Source organism: Canis lupus, chromosome 2 (assembly GCF_048164855.1).
Source record: "Canis lupus baileyi chromosome 2, mCanLup2.hap1, whole genome shotgun sequence".
NCBI lineage: Eukaryota > Metazoa > Chordata > Mammalia > Carnivora > Canidae > Canis > Canis lupus.
The window spans coordinates 65,766,367-65,779,626 of record NC_132839.1 but is presented as its reverse complement, the minus strand read 5'-3'; the positions used below and the strand labels follow the sequence as shown (position 1 = coordinate 65,779,626).

The 13,260-nt window shown below is 45.4% G+C and overlaps 1 protein-coding gene across 19 annotated transcripts in view; it reads right to left on the bottom strand.

Annotated features, from left to right (window-relative positions):
* PROM1 (prominin 1) overlaps positions 1–13,260 on the bottom strand; it is a 133,200-nt gene that overhangs the window by 93,548 nt on the left and 26,392 nt on the right. For 18 of the 19 annotated variants that reach the window (XM_072804903.1, XM_072804978.1, XM_072805012.1 and 15 more), the window contains one exon: positions 8,106–8,584. In XM_072804903.1, the coding sequence (XP_072661004.1) occupies positions 8,106–8,325 (220 nt within the window). In that variant the 5' untranslated portion in view covers positions 8,326–8,584. Of the gene's footprint in view, positions 1–8,105; positions 8,585–13,211; positions 13,234–13,260 lie in introns of those variants that run through there. The other variant, XM_072804955.1, reaches the window with a different exon arrangement.

Here is a 13,260-nt window from a genome sequence, read left to right as displayed (position 1 = left end):
TTGTGAAGTTTGTGAAAAGTCACCAAGTTGTAGATTTAGGTGTACTTTTCTGTATGCATATTATGCTTCTACATAAAAATATTTTAAATATTTTTTAAATTAAAAGAAGGATTTTGATTTAGTAGATATGGGGTGGGACCTAAGAATCTGGATTCCTAAGAAGTTTCCAAGTGATGTTGATGCTATTGTTCCAAATGCCACATCTGGGGTAGCACTGAGCTAGTCCACTAGTGTCCAAGTGTACCTGAAAATTTCTAGGAGCAGGCTCAGTGGACAACGCATATTTTCCACGACCTCCTCCTGTTAGCTTAAGTGAGGAGGTTTACTGAGCAATGCCCATCCTTCACTGTCTACAGAGCCCCATGTAGTTGTGTGGCTCTGTAGACCTGACAATCTCCCAGGCATGCAGGGCTCTAGCTTCGGTGTTCTCCAGGCCATACCCAAGAGCCCCTGTTTCAACTTGCATCAATCAGGCCTCTACTTATGCACCTGCGTGCTCTCCTCTGCTTCTTGAACCCTTTCACATCCTATGGCTAATTCAAATGCTACTTCCTCCATGAAGCCTTCTGTTGGCCCCATGATGATTAATCCCTCCTCCAGACAGCCATGAGCCCACTACTGGCACTTGACAATGAGCAAGGATAAGTCCACCCTGCACCACAGCCCACTACGGAGGTGGAGGTCTCCTCTCTTGATGTCAGCCTTTCAAGAACAGAGAAACCTGGCTAATGCCATCTCTGCCAAACACCACTAGGCTTGGCACCCAGTAGGAGCTCACTACATATTTGCAAGATTAAAATATGAGCACTTGGAATCAAATAGTCAGGTTTGAATCTGGTTCCATTTTTTTGAAATATGACCTTAGGCACACTACTAGATATAATTGAGCTGTTGGGGAGAACGAAAGAAGTATGTAGTGGGTGTGTGTGTTGAAAGGTGGCCTTCAAAAAGACATGTTCAAGTCCTAACCCCAAGGTCCTGTGAAAGTGACCTCATTTGGAAAAAGGTCTTTGCTGACATAATTAAGGATCTTGAGATGATATTATCTTAGATAAATGGTAAGCCCTAAATCCAATGACCGGGGTCCTTATAAGGGAAGGCCAGTGACACAGAGGGGTGCCGTGTGAAGACAGGCAGAGATTAGAACACCTAGAGCCACTAGAAGCTGAAAGTAGCAAGGATTCTCCACTAGAGCTTTCAGAGAGAACAAGGCCCTGCCAATACCTTGATGTCTGGCCCTCAGAACTCAGGGAGAATAAATCTTTGCTGTTTCAAGCCACCCAGTTGATGATCATTTAATATGGCAGCTCTAGGAAACCAATACAGTGGAAGTCAAATAAATACTTGTTCTTTTGTCCATGTGATCACCAAAATCTGACATTACTTCAAAAGCTTTTAATAGATATGAAATTTATACATTCAAATCAATTTCATACATTCAAATTTTATTTGACAAACACACAGCTCTTAGTGTATCTTAGACACCGTTCTAACTGCTTTGCAAACATTATTTCTTTAAATATTATGATGACCAAAAAGCACCATGATTATTTATTTATCCTTTTCTTGAGAGAGAGACAGAGAGAGACTGGGGAGAATGGGGAGAGGGGCAGAGGGAGAGAGAATCTCAAGCAGACTCCATGCCCAGCAGGGAGCCCTATGTGGGGCTTGATCTCATGACCCTGAGGATCACAATCTGAGCTGAAACCAAGAATCAGATGCTCAACCCACCAAGCCACCCAGGCACCCCAAATGTAGCATGACTATTTTCTTCATTTTACAGAGGGAAAACTACAGACAGTAACTTACCCAAGGTTACAGAGCTAGTAAACAAAGGAGCCAGGATTCAAACCAAGCAGTGGCTCCAGAATGTGAGTTCTCACCACTGCTCAAGCACTGGGCTCATTTCCGAATCTAGATCCCAGCCAAGTAGAGGATACATGGCAGGCCTGTTAGGCCTACCATCTCTCCTGCTAATGTCTAACCTGCTCAGGAGTTCTGGCCTAGCGCTGCCTTCCCTGTATAGTCCACACTTCACAGCTGCTTCTCCAAGAGCAAATTTTACGACTTCTCTTCCGCTCAACACTAATGGACAAGTGGTGTTTAACACCACATTGGCTTCATCCAGTAGCTGCTCAGGTGGCCTCTCTTTATTTACATTCGTACTTAATCTCTCATTTCCTGCATGTATTTGAAGCCTGCCTAAAAGGACATCACTACTGGAGACTAGAAAAGTAGGGAACTTTTCTTGTGTCTTTTTGTGGGCCTGGCACACATTTCCCAGAGAAGTGTAACACGCCTCTGTTGTTTACATGCATAGTGTCAGGAGCACATCCCAGCAGGACCTTATAGACAACATTACAGGAATGTAGTCAATAGGACTAGGTTTTCAGTTTAGCTGCAAAAGCTGTTCTATGAAGAAGACATAAGATGGATTAGAGCAGTGCCCATCATAGTCTGTGGACGGGTCACTTCCCACCCAAACCCACCCCACACTCACAGGTCACTGGGACACATGAATGCAATCTGTACAGCAGATCTCCTCCACAGAGGCAACATGGTGCAGCGCTGAGGCGCAAAGTCACCGGCCCTGGGTTAACCCCCCCTCGCCATCAGTATGGGACCTTGGGACAGTCCCCGAGTCTCCTGAGTTCCTGTTCAGCAAATACAGGCAGCAACTATGAGCTTGGATGATAAAGCCAGCCTACCTGGATTCCAGCCCTGCCTCTGCTACAGACTAGTTGCATGGACAAGTCAACTATGCTCTGGCCCTCAGCTTCCTCTTCCGTAAAATGAGAATAATGATACCTAGCTCCTAGAGTTATTGAGTTGCTCAAATCCCCAAAGCATGTACATAATAGCTGTTTGCTCTTACATAAGTTTGGATGAGAAGTGATGACAGTTGTAGCCTGTCCAGCACAGTGAGTGACACTGAGGAGGAAGGATCACTAGATATTAGCTCTTTCCCTCAATGACCTTATCTATGACCAGGCCCATTGCCAATCTGAGTGATATGATCTAAAGGAGACAATGCTGGCTTTGTTTGACTTAAGAACACATGAGTGTTATATATAATATAACATCCTGATTCTCAGTGGACATTGGCAAAGACATGCCTATTAGGCTGTCTGCCCAGCCACCCCCTTTCCTGGAAGCACCTCCCTACCTGTGTTGTCATGGGGAAAGTGATGGCTCACAGTGTCATGCCCATGAGGTGTGACCCTGGCTGCCACTTTTAGTGGGTTAGTGACTGGCCCAGGCAGGCCTGGAACGGGGGCTTGAGACTTAAGGATAAGAACCCCCAACCATTGTCCAGAAGTTGGCTTGAATTCTGCGACACTGGTGTCCTAGCTCTCTGACACAAGGAAGGCAGGAGTTGAGGAACCTAGAGGGAGGGGGATCGGAGGCGAGGGTACAAAGTGACTATGTGCAGAGAGGAGCCAAGGTGGGAGGCAAGGAGGGCCCAGAGTGAGGCTCAGTCCCCGGTGGCTGGGCACCATGAGGTAAATGAGAGTCATGATAATAAAGTCCTTTTTGATTCCCTTAGCTAAAAGGTTTCTGTTACCTGCAATGGAGGGAACTCTCACTTACTATAACATCCTACCTGGATCTCAGATTCAGCAGAGGACAAGCTTCACTCTTCCCTCCTCCTGCCCCTCCCACTCACCCAGCTCCACTCGGCCACACGCCAAAATCAGATTAACCCAGAACGCTGTTAGAAACAGGTCAACCAGCCTAAAATCTCATTTAAAAATACACCAAAAATAGAGTTGAGAATAATTTTAGAGACTTTCTATAAAATAAAAACAAAGGATGCTTTTTTCCCTACTTGCTCCAATTGAATAGCTCTGATTTGGGTCATGATTTATGCCAAATTCGTCACAGACACATGAAATTAAAAAGGCACCATTTGTTATCCACACCAGATAATCTCCTGCAACACACACTCTAAGTGTGCAAAAATTACTGTTTTTTTATAGGGACCCGCAGACATTTTTAAAGCACTGTGGTAAAGTAAAAGGGAAGTAAATGACCCACAAAGTAAACTGTGGAATACAGGAGAAACAACTAGTCCCAGGGACAGAGGTTTATGCATCTGCCAAAGGCTAGCTGTGTGCCTTGAACATATACTCTTGTTCTGACTTAGTTTTCTGATCTGTAAAGCGGGTATAATAAATAGAAAGAAGACCATCATTTACCACTATTGTCTACCTCCCAAAGTTGCTGGGGGATTGGAATGTGATAACACTTAGCAAAGTATGCCTCACAACAGATAAGTGGGGACGGCAGGAAAAAACAAAAAAAGAGAAGAATGAGAGCCTGCTAGATGTAGCCTTTAGTGGAAGAGTAAAGACCACTCAGTAGACTAGCACTGCATTCATGCCTTGCCTTCTAGACCCTGTTCTGTGGCTATGGGGCTTGGGAGGAGACAGAGCCCATTGAACATCAAAAGTATCGGAACTGCTTCCTACAAAGGCAACTCCATGTAGAATATTCCTGATGGAGCAGCAGCAAGGACATTTTAATGATCCCTCTTGGAGACATCTTCTTTTTCCCACGTCCCTTTTTGGCATCAATCTTGGTGTCAAATTTGGTCAATTCTTCCTAATAATAATAATAACAGCTACATTTATTGAGCATTTTATCTATACCCTTCAGGCATGGTTTTATACCCCTAGGCTTCACTACATGTATGTGTATTAAATGTAATTAATTAATCCTATAATCTCTTTCCATATGTTTTTCACAGATAAAAGCTACAAAATGAGGTATGATTATAGTCATATTACATCTATGAGAACAGAATCTCTGAAAATTAGCTTGGCCAAGATCACCCAGCAGGTAATAGGCAAGAGCTAGGATTTGTACCGAAGGAAGTCCTTTGAAATGAAATCCATGAAATGGATCCTGACTCTGTTTCCCCCATCACCTCTGCCTTGTGCTAAGTTAGTCCGTTATTACCTCCCTCTGGACCACTGCAGAGCACGCTGCCTCCTTATGACCTTTCCTACCAGCTGCTATCAGATTCTTTTCCCAAAACCCAATTCCCTTCTGCCCAGGCTCTCAGCCCCCAGGAGGTGCACCTCAGAAAGCAAGGACTCTCAATAAATGCTTGCCAAGTGAGGGAAACTTTTGTTCATGCTGCCTTAGTTTCTTACCCTTTACAAAACTCACCAGCGTGCCAGTCAGGGTCTGACCCTTAGCAGACTTACTCAATGAATACCCACCTCATGGTTCCACTGTGAACCAATGTCTCCTCTACTCCCTGGGCACGTGGTTGCCTGTGCCCAGAACATCCATCCCTCAAGTCCCCCTGGTCATCCTGCCTTCAACACCCCTTCTAAATTGAAGGAATGGACAAGTGACTCCTCCTGAATGTCAGCCATGAGTCTCTTTTTGGTGAGTCTATGCCCGGGACTCGGCATCCCTCTTGCAGCTTTAGACTAGGGCAGTTGTTTATGAAATACTCCCACCAGGTTCTCGAGCATATTCTGCTGTGGTGTATAGTTACCTGTCTTTCTGGTCTGACTTAACCTGATCTTTTCTTCTGCCCAGGAAGTTAAATAGGCTTTTATGTAAAGTCTTAGCTAAATAAGAGCCTTCCATCTTGTATTTATAAGGATACAACATGGGCTTTGCTTTAGAGAGTTACAAATGCAAAAGGTGATACACTGTTTTGCTCCAATACAGGATGACTCTCCAGTCCAACAGCATGAGAAAAGGAAGCCCAGGCTTGAGGGTCCTCCCTTTCTGCACTGGCCTGGGACTCTGCATTCAAAACACTCTTTCAAATGACAAAGTATACCTAGGGGATCATTCTCTCTGTGAAGATGTTGCTTTGTAGAGGTCCAGAAGTCATCTGTTTTGATTAATGTATTAAGTTAGTTAAGCTAATGAATAGGATTGCATTTCTCTCTCTCTCTCATTGTTGTTTTTGCATCTTCAATAATGAGGACGTCTGTCTATGATCTGGTGCTCATGAAATGAACTGGCCCCAGCAGGAAAAATCATGTCTCATGTATGTCCTTTATGTGGCAAAACTCCTCCAGGGCACTTTGAAACCATTCTGAGATCTAGTAACTGGATGAAAGGATTTAAAAAATGGGATGGTGGGGAAAAAAATCAACACTCCATGATGTCCCTTATGAAAGTCAGTGTTATATTCTTGAAGCAACCTAACGATTTATTTTTTTTTTTTTTCACAAGGAATAGTGCTGCTCTGCTCTGGTCTACCGTTGAGACTTTTAGTAATTTCCTTTTCCAAAGTAGTAAGTATTGATGAAGGTCAAGGGACAAACAAGGCTACCACCCTCAGATTGCAGCAGGATTTAAATTCTTTAGACACCTCCTTCTCAACTAATAATGATGCTGGAGTTCAAAACTGGAGAAGGCACTGGATGCAGGATGCCTTTGACCTGATCGTTTGAATGAAAACTTTAAAAAATATTGCTTTCCTCTGTTAAATAAGTGTGAGAAAGCCTTCCTCTGAAACCTAGAGGAAGCAAAATAAAGCAACATATGGAAAGAGATTATAGGATTAATTAATTACATGATACACCTTAATAACACATGGATGCTTCACAATCTTTTTGAAGATACCATTATAAATTCATATAAGACAACTGAATTCTATTCCTTTTGCATAAAAAAAAACACAGAAGCTAAGACTAAAAACATTAGCAGGTATTTGATTATGCAATAATATTTACACCATGTCCACAAACAAAGGAAGTGGTATCTATCGAGAATAGTGAACTTATATCCAACAGTAATAAATGAACTATTTTCTACTTGCATCTTTCAGATTTCCAAATTTAGTCTTTTAAGCAGGGACGTAAATAGTTCATAGTATTTGTTCAGGTTCTCTTCAATGGCAACAGGGCTCAGAGTGATTTGTTTCATTGAACTGAAATTTAAACTAACAATAAATTGAGAACTACACTTCAAACTGTTTTGATTGCTTAATCTGAGACAAAAAAAAAAAACCTAAGACAATTTCAACATAAATGTATCATAATGAAAATCTATAAACTGCTCATAATATGAACAAGTATTAAAAGTTAACTGAAAAAAATAAAAATTTAAAATTTAAAAATTTTAAAAAATGAAAGTTCACTAAATACATTCTCTCCCTCCTTCTTTCTGTCTCTGTCTCTTTCTCTCTCACATACACAGACACATAATCCTCTTACGAACAACAGCTGACCAGCTAAGGAAGATGATAAGGATTACTACAAATTTTATAATTCGTATATTGTAGTAATCAATAATAGTATTCAAATCTTCATAGTTTGAAGAACTAGCCTAGAATAGGTCTAATGTTAAGTCAATAAAAATTTAGACTCCCAAACCGTAATAGCAGACACTTTCCACAGACCATTTAAATTTTCATAATCTCGTTACTGAAAACACACACTCGCAGACTTCCAAGTACAGGGAGTGGGGCAAACAATAGCAAAACTCTGGAAGGGTAAGGCATCATGCCATCAGAGTTCCCACAAGGGGCCATGCCTCCTTTCCTCACACTTAAGAGTCTCAGAACTGAAGCAAATAGTAACTCAGGTAAACCTGGGGGGTGAGGTCAGGCCTGTCCTTGTCCTAGGCAATGTGAAATCACACTTTGTGGTGTGTGGAGGAGAGGTCAATCTGTCAGTGCTGGCCTGGCCACCAGAGGTAATTATTAACTTATCTGATGCCAGAGAATTTGCATTTTTACCCTAATTTTTACCTTTGGTTGGCACCTGAGAGTAATTCATTGCTCTCACCAGGAAAAAAAAAAAAAAAGAAAAAAGAAAGGGAGGGAAGAAAGATCAAGAATTGAAAAACCAACATAGCAACATCATTTGGTTTCATTTCTTCTAATCACATTCCTTGACAACCTATTTAACGGAGGACAAGTTTTCTTAACTTCTGTCTCAATACTTTCTGCTCCTGTGCAATCTAATCCCTTAGAATCTTATGCTTTAAAATACTGAATATATAAATAAAATAAAATACTGACTATAATACATGTTTACTGTGTCATTATTAACAAATAATATTCAGTGTGCGCACGTGAGCGCGTCTGGGGAAGAGTTCCATCTTTTCCCGCCACCCACACTTACCTTCGGGGAAAGGATGGGGCTGCACCACTTGGAGGAACACTTGCACGATTTGAAAGAGAACACTGATGGGCCCGGCTTGGTTAGAGTCTTTGGTCTCATAGTTGGTGGCAGGCAATTCAAATTCCAAACCATCGGAACCCTTTGTGGAAGACAGTGGCCCCAGGGCAGAGGTGTCCCAGCACAGCTCCAGCAGCAGCAGGAAGCCGAGGAGGAGGGCCATGGCTAGCAATGTCCCCCACGCATGAGGTAGAGCTGGGGGCCTGGGGCCTCAGAGGTTCTGGAAGCCTTGGGTGAGACAGGAGCCTGCGTTCCTGTGCAGAAGAGGCGCTGCAAGTGCTGGATGTGCGGAGTCCTCCTTTTCCTGGCCTGGCTGGCATGCAGCGAAGGGGGTCCGAGAGCCTTCTGCTGGTCCGGGTCTGGGTCTGGGTCTGGGTCTGGGTCTGGGTCCGGATCCGGATCTGTAGCTCAACGCACCATCCCTGGTGAGACAGAAAGGCGACACTAAGTTCGCAGGCAGCCCGCCTGCCCAGGAGCTGCCCGGAGAGGAGGCTGCAGAGCTTTAGAGCCCGAGCAGCAGCCTAATCCGCCAGGTGGGAGGCAAGCGCAGAGCCTGCTTGGAGCCGCGGGGGCTCGGAAGCCAGAAGGTCCCACCCCAGGGGTCAGATGCAGAACACAGACCTTTATGGGTTCAGGAAACACCCTACAGTGTAGAGAAGGCTGTGCAGCCTTGGATATAGACGCTTACTGAGCACTTACTATGTATTCAACACCGTTGTCGGCGCTCGACCGTCTGGACCCTTCTACCATTTACAGATGAGAAACCGCCCCCACAGAGGACTTCTGGGACTTGCCCAAGGTCAGGGCTGATTAGCGGTGGGATCACAATTCAAACCTGGGAGCTTGCCTTCAGGTCCCAAGTAAGACGCTAGAACAGCGTTCCTACAGAGCCCTCTCTCTGGGGCTCCCGGCAGCACCCAGAAGCCTCCAGCCATGGACTATATGCCTATTTTTCCTCCAAGCTAGTGCTGCTGTCCCTGGTTCTGGAGCCATATCTTACCTGCTTTTTAATTCTACTCATTTGCTCACTGACCTTATTTCAGACATCTCCCCTCTCTACCTCACCCCCAACCCAAACTAGAGACCTCAAGGACACGAACCAAGCTCTCTAAGGCCGAGTCAGACTGGCATCTACCTTTCTGACATTTTCACCAGGTAATGCTGATGGAAACCCTCACCCCCAAGTCACTACCTGGGAATTAGGGGTCCCTGGGAAGAGACACAGGGCGGAGGGAGACTCCTCACCACCGGGGAGAAAGAAACAGGAACGCGAGAAGCAACTACCAAGCCAGTGTCCAGGGAGGGCAAGAGACCGAGAGGGCCTCGAAAGTGGAACGTGTCCCCTTGTGTTTCTACCCCCAGAACCGAACGCAAGACAGCACGCACAGCCAGGGCTCAGAAGCCCTTGAGTATAAAACTAAATAAGCTAAAATGACTGCTTTGTTTGTGTCACTGCGTGGAACTTGGTGCATCAGAACAGAATGTATGAGGGCACCTCGGATGCTCAGCTCGTACTCCCTGTTCTGGGGTCAGGAACACCCTGACTTCATTCTATCTTGGATGTTAGTTACACACTGAGTGACTTTCAAAATAAGGGCAGGGTGCTCCAGAAAGCCAAGGTGAGATGGCGGAAGGGAGGAAGGGAGGTCCTCAAGAATGTGACACATCGCTCAAGGGCCAGAGGGCCCGCTACCTGTATTCCACCAAGTCGGAGAAAGCTCCAGATGGAAGGTGCGAGTGCAGGAGCTGAGTGAAGATGGTTAATTCAGATTTAAGCCCCTGGATATTGCCTCATCTTCTAAGGCCTGTCCCGCCCAATTACTTCTGCACGGAGCGCGCAGCGGAATGACCCTGGACTCTCTCTATCCAATCATGGAGCCTTTACGCTCCCAGTGCAACCTGGTTAACCCCGCGTCGGCTCGTCATCACACCCTGGGGACACCGGGCCCCTGGTAACTGTCTCCAAAGGGCGTCCTCCCTTCCAGGCACGGCTGCTGCAGACCCCCTGCTCGGCTCCCGGGTGCCTCGCCTTCCACTGGTTCCAACTGGAAGTCACCCCTGCGCACGTTCACTCACACCCGGGCCTGCTCTGCTCCGTCTTCAAATAGTTTCCAGAGCGAACAAATGGGAAAGAAACAAGGCCGGGCAGCCTCTGCCGGCCGCTCTGGGGGTGTGCGGGGCCGCCCAGGGCAGGAGGAAGATGGGAAAGGAGCGGGCAGGTGTCACTCACGTAGGCTAGGGCTCCTCTCGTGGGGACGGCCAGGCAGGGTGCACGCACACGCCTCCCACAGCACGCACACCACACATATACGCCCCCACACCACACACACTAGCACACTAACACTCACGACACACACTAACACACACCACACATATACCACACAGTAACACACCACACAAACGCATACTATACACCACACATACACACACCACACACACTAACACAAACCACATACACTAACACCCACACACAGTAACATACCACACAAACGCATACCATACACCACACATACACACACCACACACGCTAACACATACCACACATACACCACACACTAACACATATCACACATATGCATACTTTACACTATCACACCACACACACTAGCATATACCATACATATACACACATCACACATACCACACACATACTACACAGACATACACCACACACACCACGTATAACACAACAAACATGCATGTATCACATACTAACATACATAAACACTGCACCTTGATACACAACACATATACATACCACACATGCACACACCTTACACACTAACACACTCCACACATGCACAAGACATACATACGCACAACATGCATACTCACATAAACATCATGTACAATATACACAACCCTTGCACACACTCACACAACACACTCCCATCTTGTTTTCTGCTAAAGGATGGGCAGGGAGCACAGCAGCTAGAAGGATTAAAAGCTCAGCTGCTAAGAAAGGCTGACTTTCTGGTAATGCCATGGAGCCTCAGCCAGGGATGGAGAGAAGCACAGCAGGAGAGAGATGGCAGGAGGCCTGGGGAAGAGCTATGAATAAACAGTTTCAAACTCTCTCTGTGAAGAAGCAGGGGAAGGCAAATCCCAAGTGAAACGCAGCCCCACTCATGGCTGCAAAGCTGGAAGTGCCAATTAACCTAGCCAGCACCTAGAGCCACATGTCCAGATCTCTTCACTTCTAGCTCCAAAGTGTCAGACCCTCTTACATTTAGAGTAAATGTCAAGAAAATATTAAAATCTCACTACTTAGGAAACATTAGGTAATTAATAAAAATCAAGCTAAAGGAGACGGTCTGGCTCCTCACCTGTTAACGTTACTGGGTAGCAAGAGAACTGGAGCTGTTCTCTGGCACCACTAGCAGAAAGCCCAGGCCAGCTCTCCTGGACCAAGAGCTGTATTAGCATAAAATGCATATTTACTTAAAATGTTAATTATTGGACCTAATTTCTGAGGATGGGGCCCATTAATCTGCATTTCTAACACCCTCCTCTGGTGATTGATTCTCAAGACAACCAAAATCTGAAAACCAGCACTGTTCCTGAGTGCCCACTCATCTGGCTAATTCGTGCCACTTTCCAAAGACACCGTTGGCTTCAAACACAATTGCCAGACAATAGAAGCAAGGGACAAGTGCCCCCAATGCCCTTCTTATATTGCATTAAACTGATCTTTCCCAGCTGCTGTGTGGGGTCTCTGATTTACTCCTCTCTGTATCCCCGGAGCCAGACACTCAATAAAGGATTGCTGAAATCAAGCAGCGAGGAGTAGGGGGAGAGCTGACATGAAATGATCATTTCTACCCATTTCAAAATTGTATTGAGCGTTTATTAGCAGTCACATAGCCTCCGGAAGGGAGGTGCTGGGAGTGTTTGTAGCTATTTCCACAATATAGGCAGCAGACTGCCTCTTTACTGGATTTACTACCCAGGGCAGAGCAACTGGTCTACCATCCTGGGGCCATGCCTTCTGCTGGGACCCTTGACTTTGCAGGTCTTGGAAACTGCTCCCTCAGGGGCTAGCTCCTTACACAGGCACTAGACCAATCAATAAGGCAATCTCACCATTTTTCTAATTTACGGGGTGCAGATTCCTGTTTTCCATTCAAAAGCATTGAGTTCAAACTTTTGGAAATGGGGCCTGAGAATGTGAACTTTCAGGAAATACTTCACATAATTCTGAGCTTGGAGTCCAGAGGATGGCACTTTCACAAACATTGGTTTAAAAGCAAATATGGTGAGCATTTAGCTTCATTTCTCCATCTTTCGAAAGGATCTTTGTAGTGGATATTTGTCACCTAGATGGGTAGTGGTTGTGGTGGGGAAATGGGTGCTACTCAACTCCTGAGCCTATCCCATGGGCAGAACTCTTGCATTTCATTGTGAGGTCAGTGGAGGTGCCCAAACTGTGCCCTGGGTTGGGGGGTGCCTCAAACTCACTAAGTTCCTGGGCTTCTGCATGCAGGAAGTTTCTAATTCAGTCTAGCAATGATGGCACAGTGCCAGCAGCCACATCCAGAGTCTTGCAGTGGCTGCTGCGGCCACACACCAATCGAAGGTCCTGTTGCATGTCCTGCATGAGCTCCTGAGCCTGGCTAGCCAGTCTTCTTGTCACTTCTCTAAGCTACCCGGTACCCAGTCCCTTTTCTGCTAAAATTATCCAGAGTTGGCTTCTATCATTTGTAACAAAGCATCTTGGCCCCTTAACAAATCTGAGATAGCTCCTGGCCCCCTGCGAAACCCTTATCCTTCATATTTTAAACAGTCCCAATAAAATAATATTTGGTTTAAAGTCTTATTACTTTGAACTGTCCTTTGATGCACTTGTTTACTTCACTATGCTGGAATGAACAGAAACAGTTTAGTGTGGAAATCATAAGGAAGTTCATTTAGAAAAAAAAATACAGGGCATAACAAGGAAGCAAAACGAAACCAGAGGACATTGCTGAAGTGACAAGAGACCACAGGTTTGAGACGGGGCAGGAGTCTCCAGTCCCACTCATGAGCCCTGTGACATGAGCAGTTGCTTACATTCTCCATGCTTTCCTCGGCTTGTCTGTAAAGTGGGGTTTTGAATAGT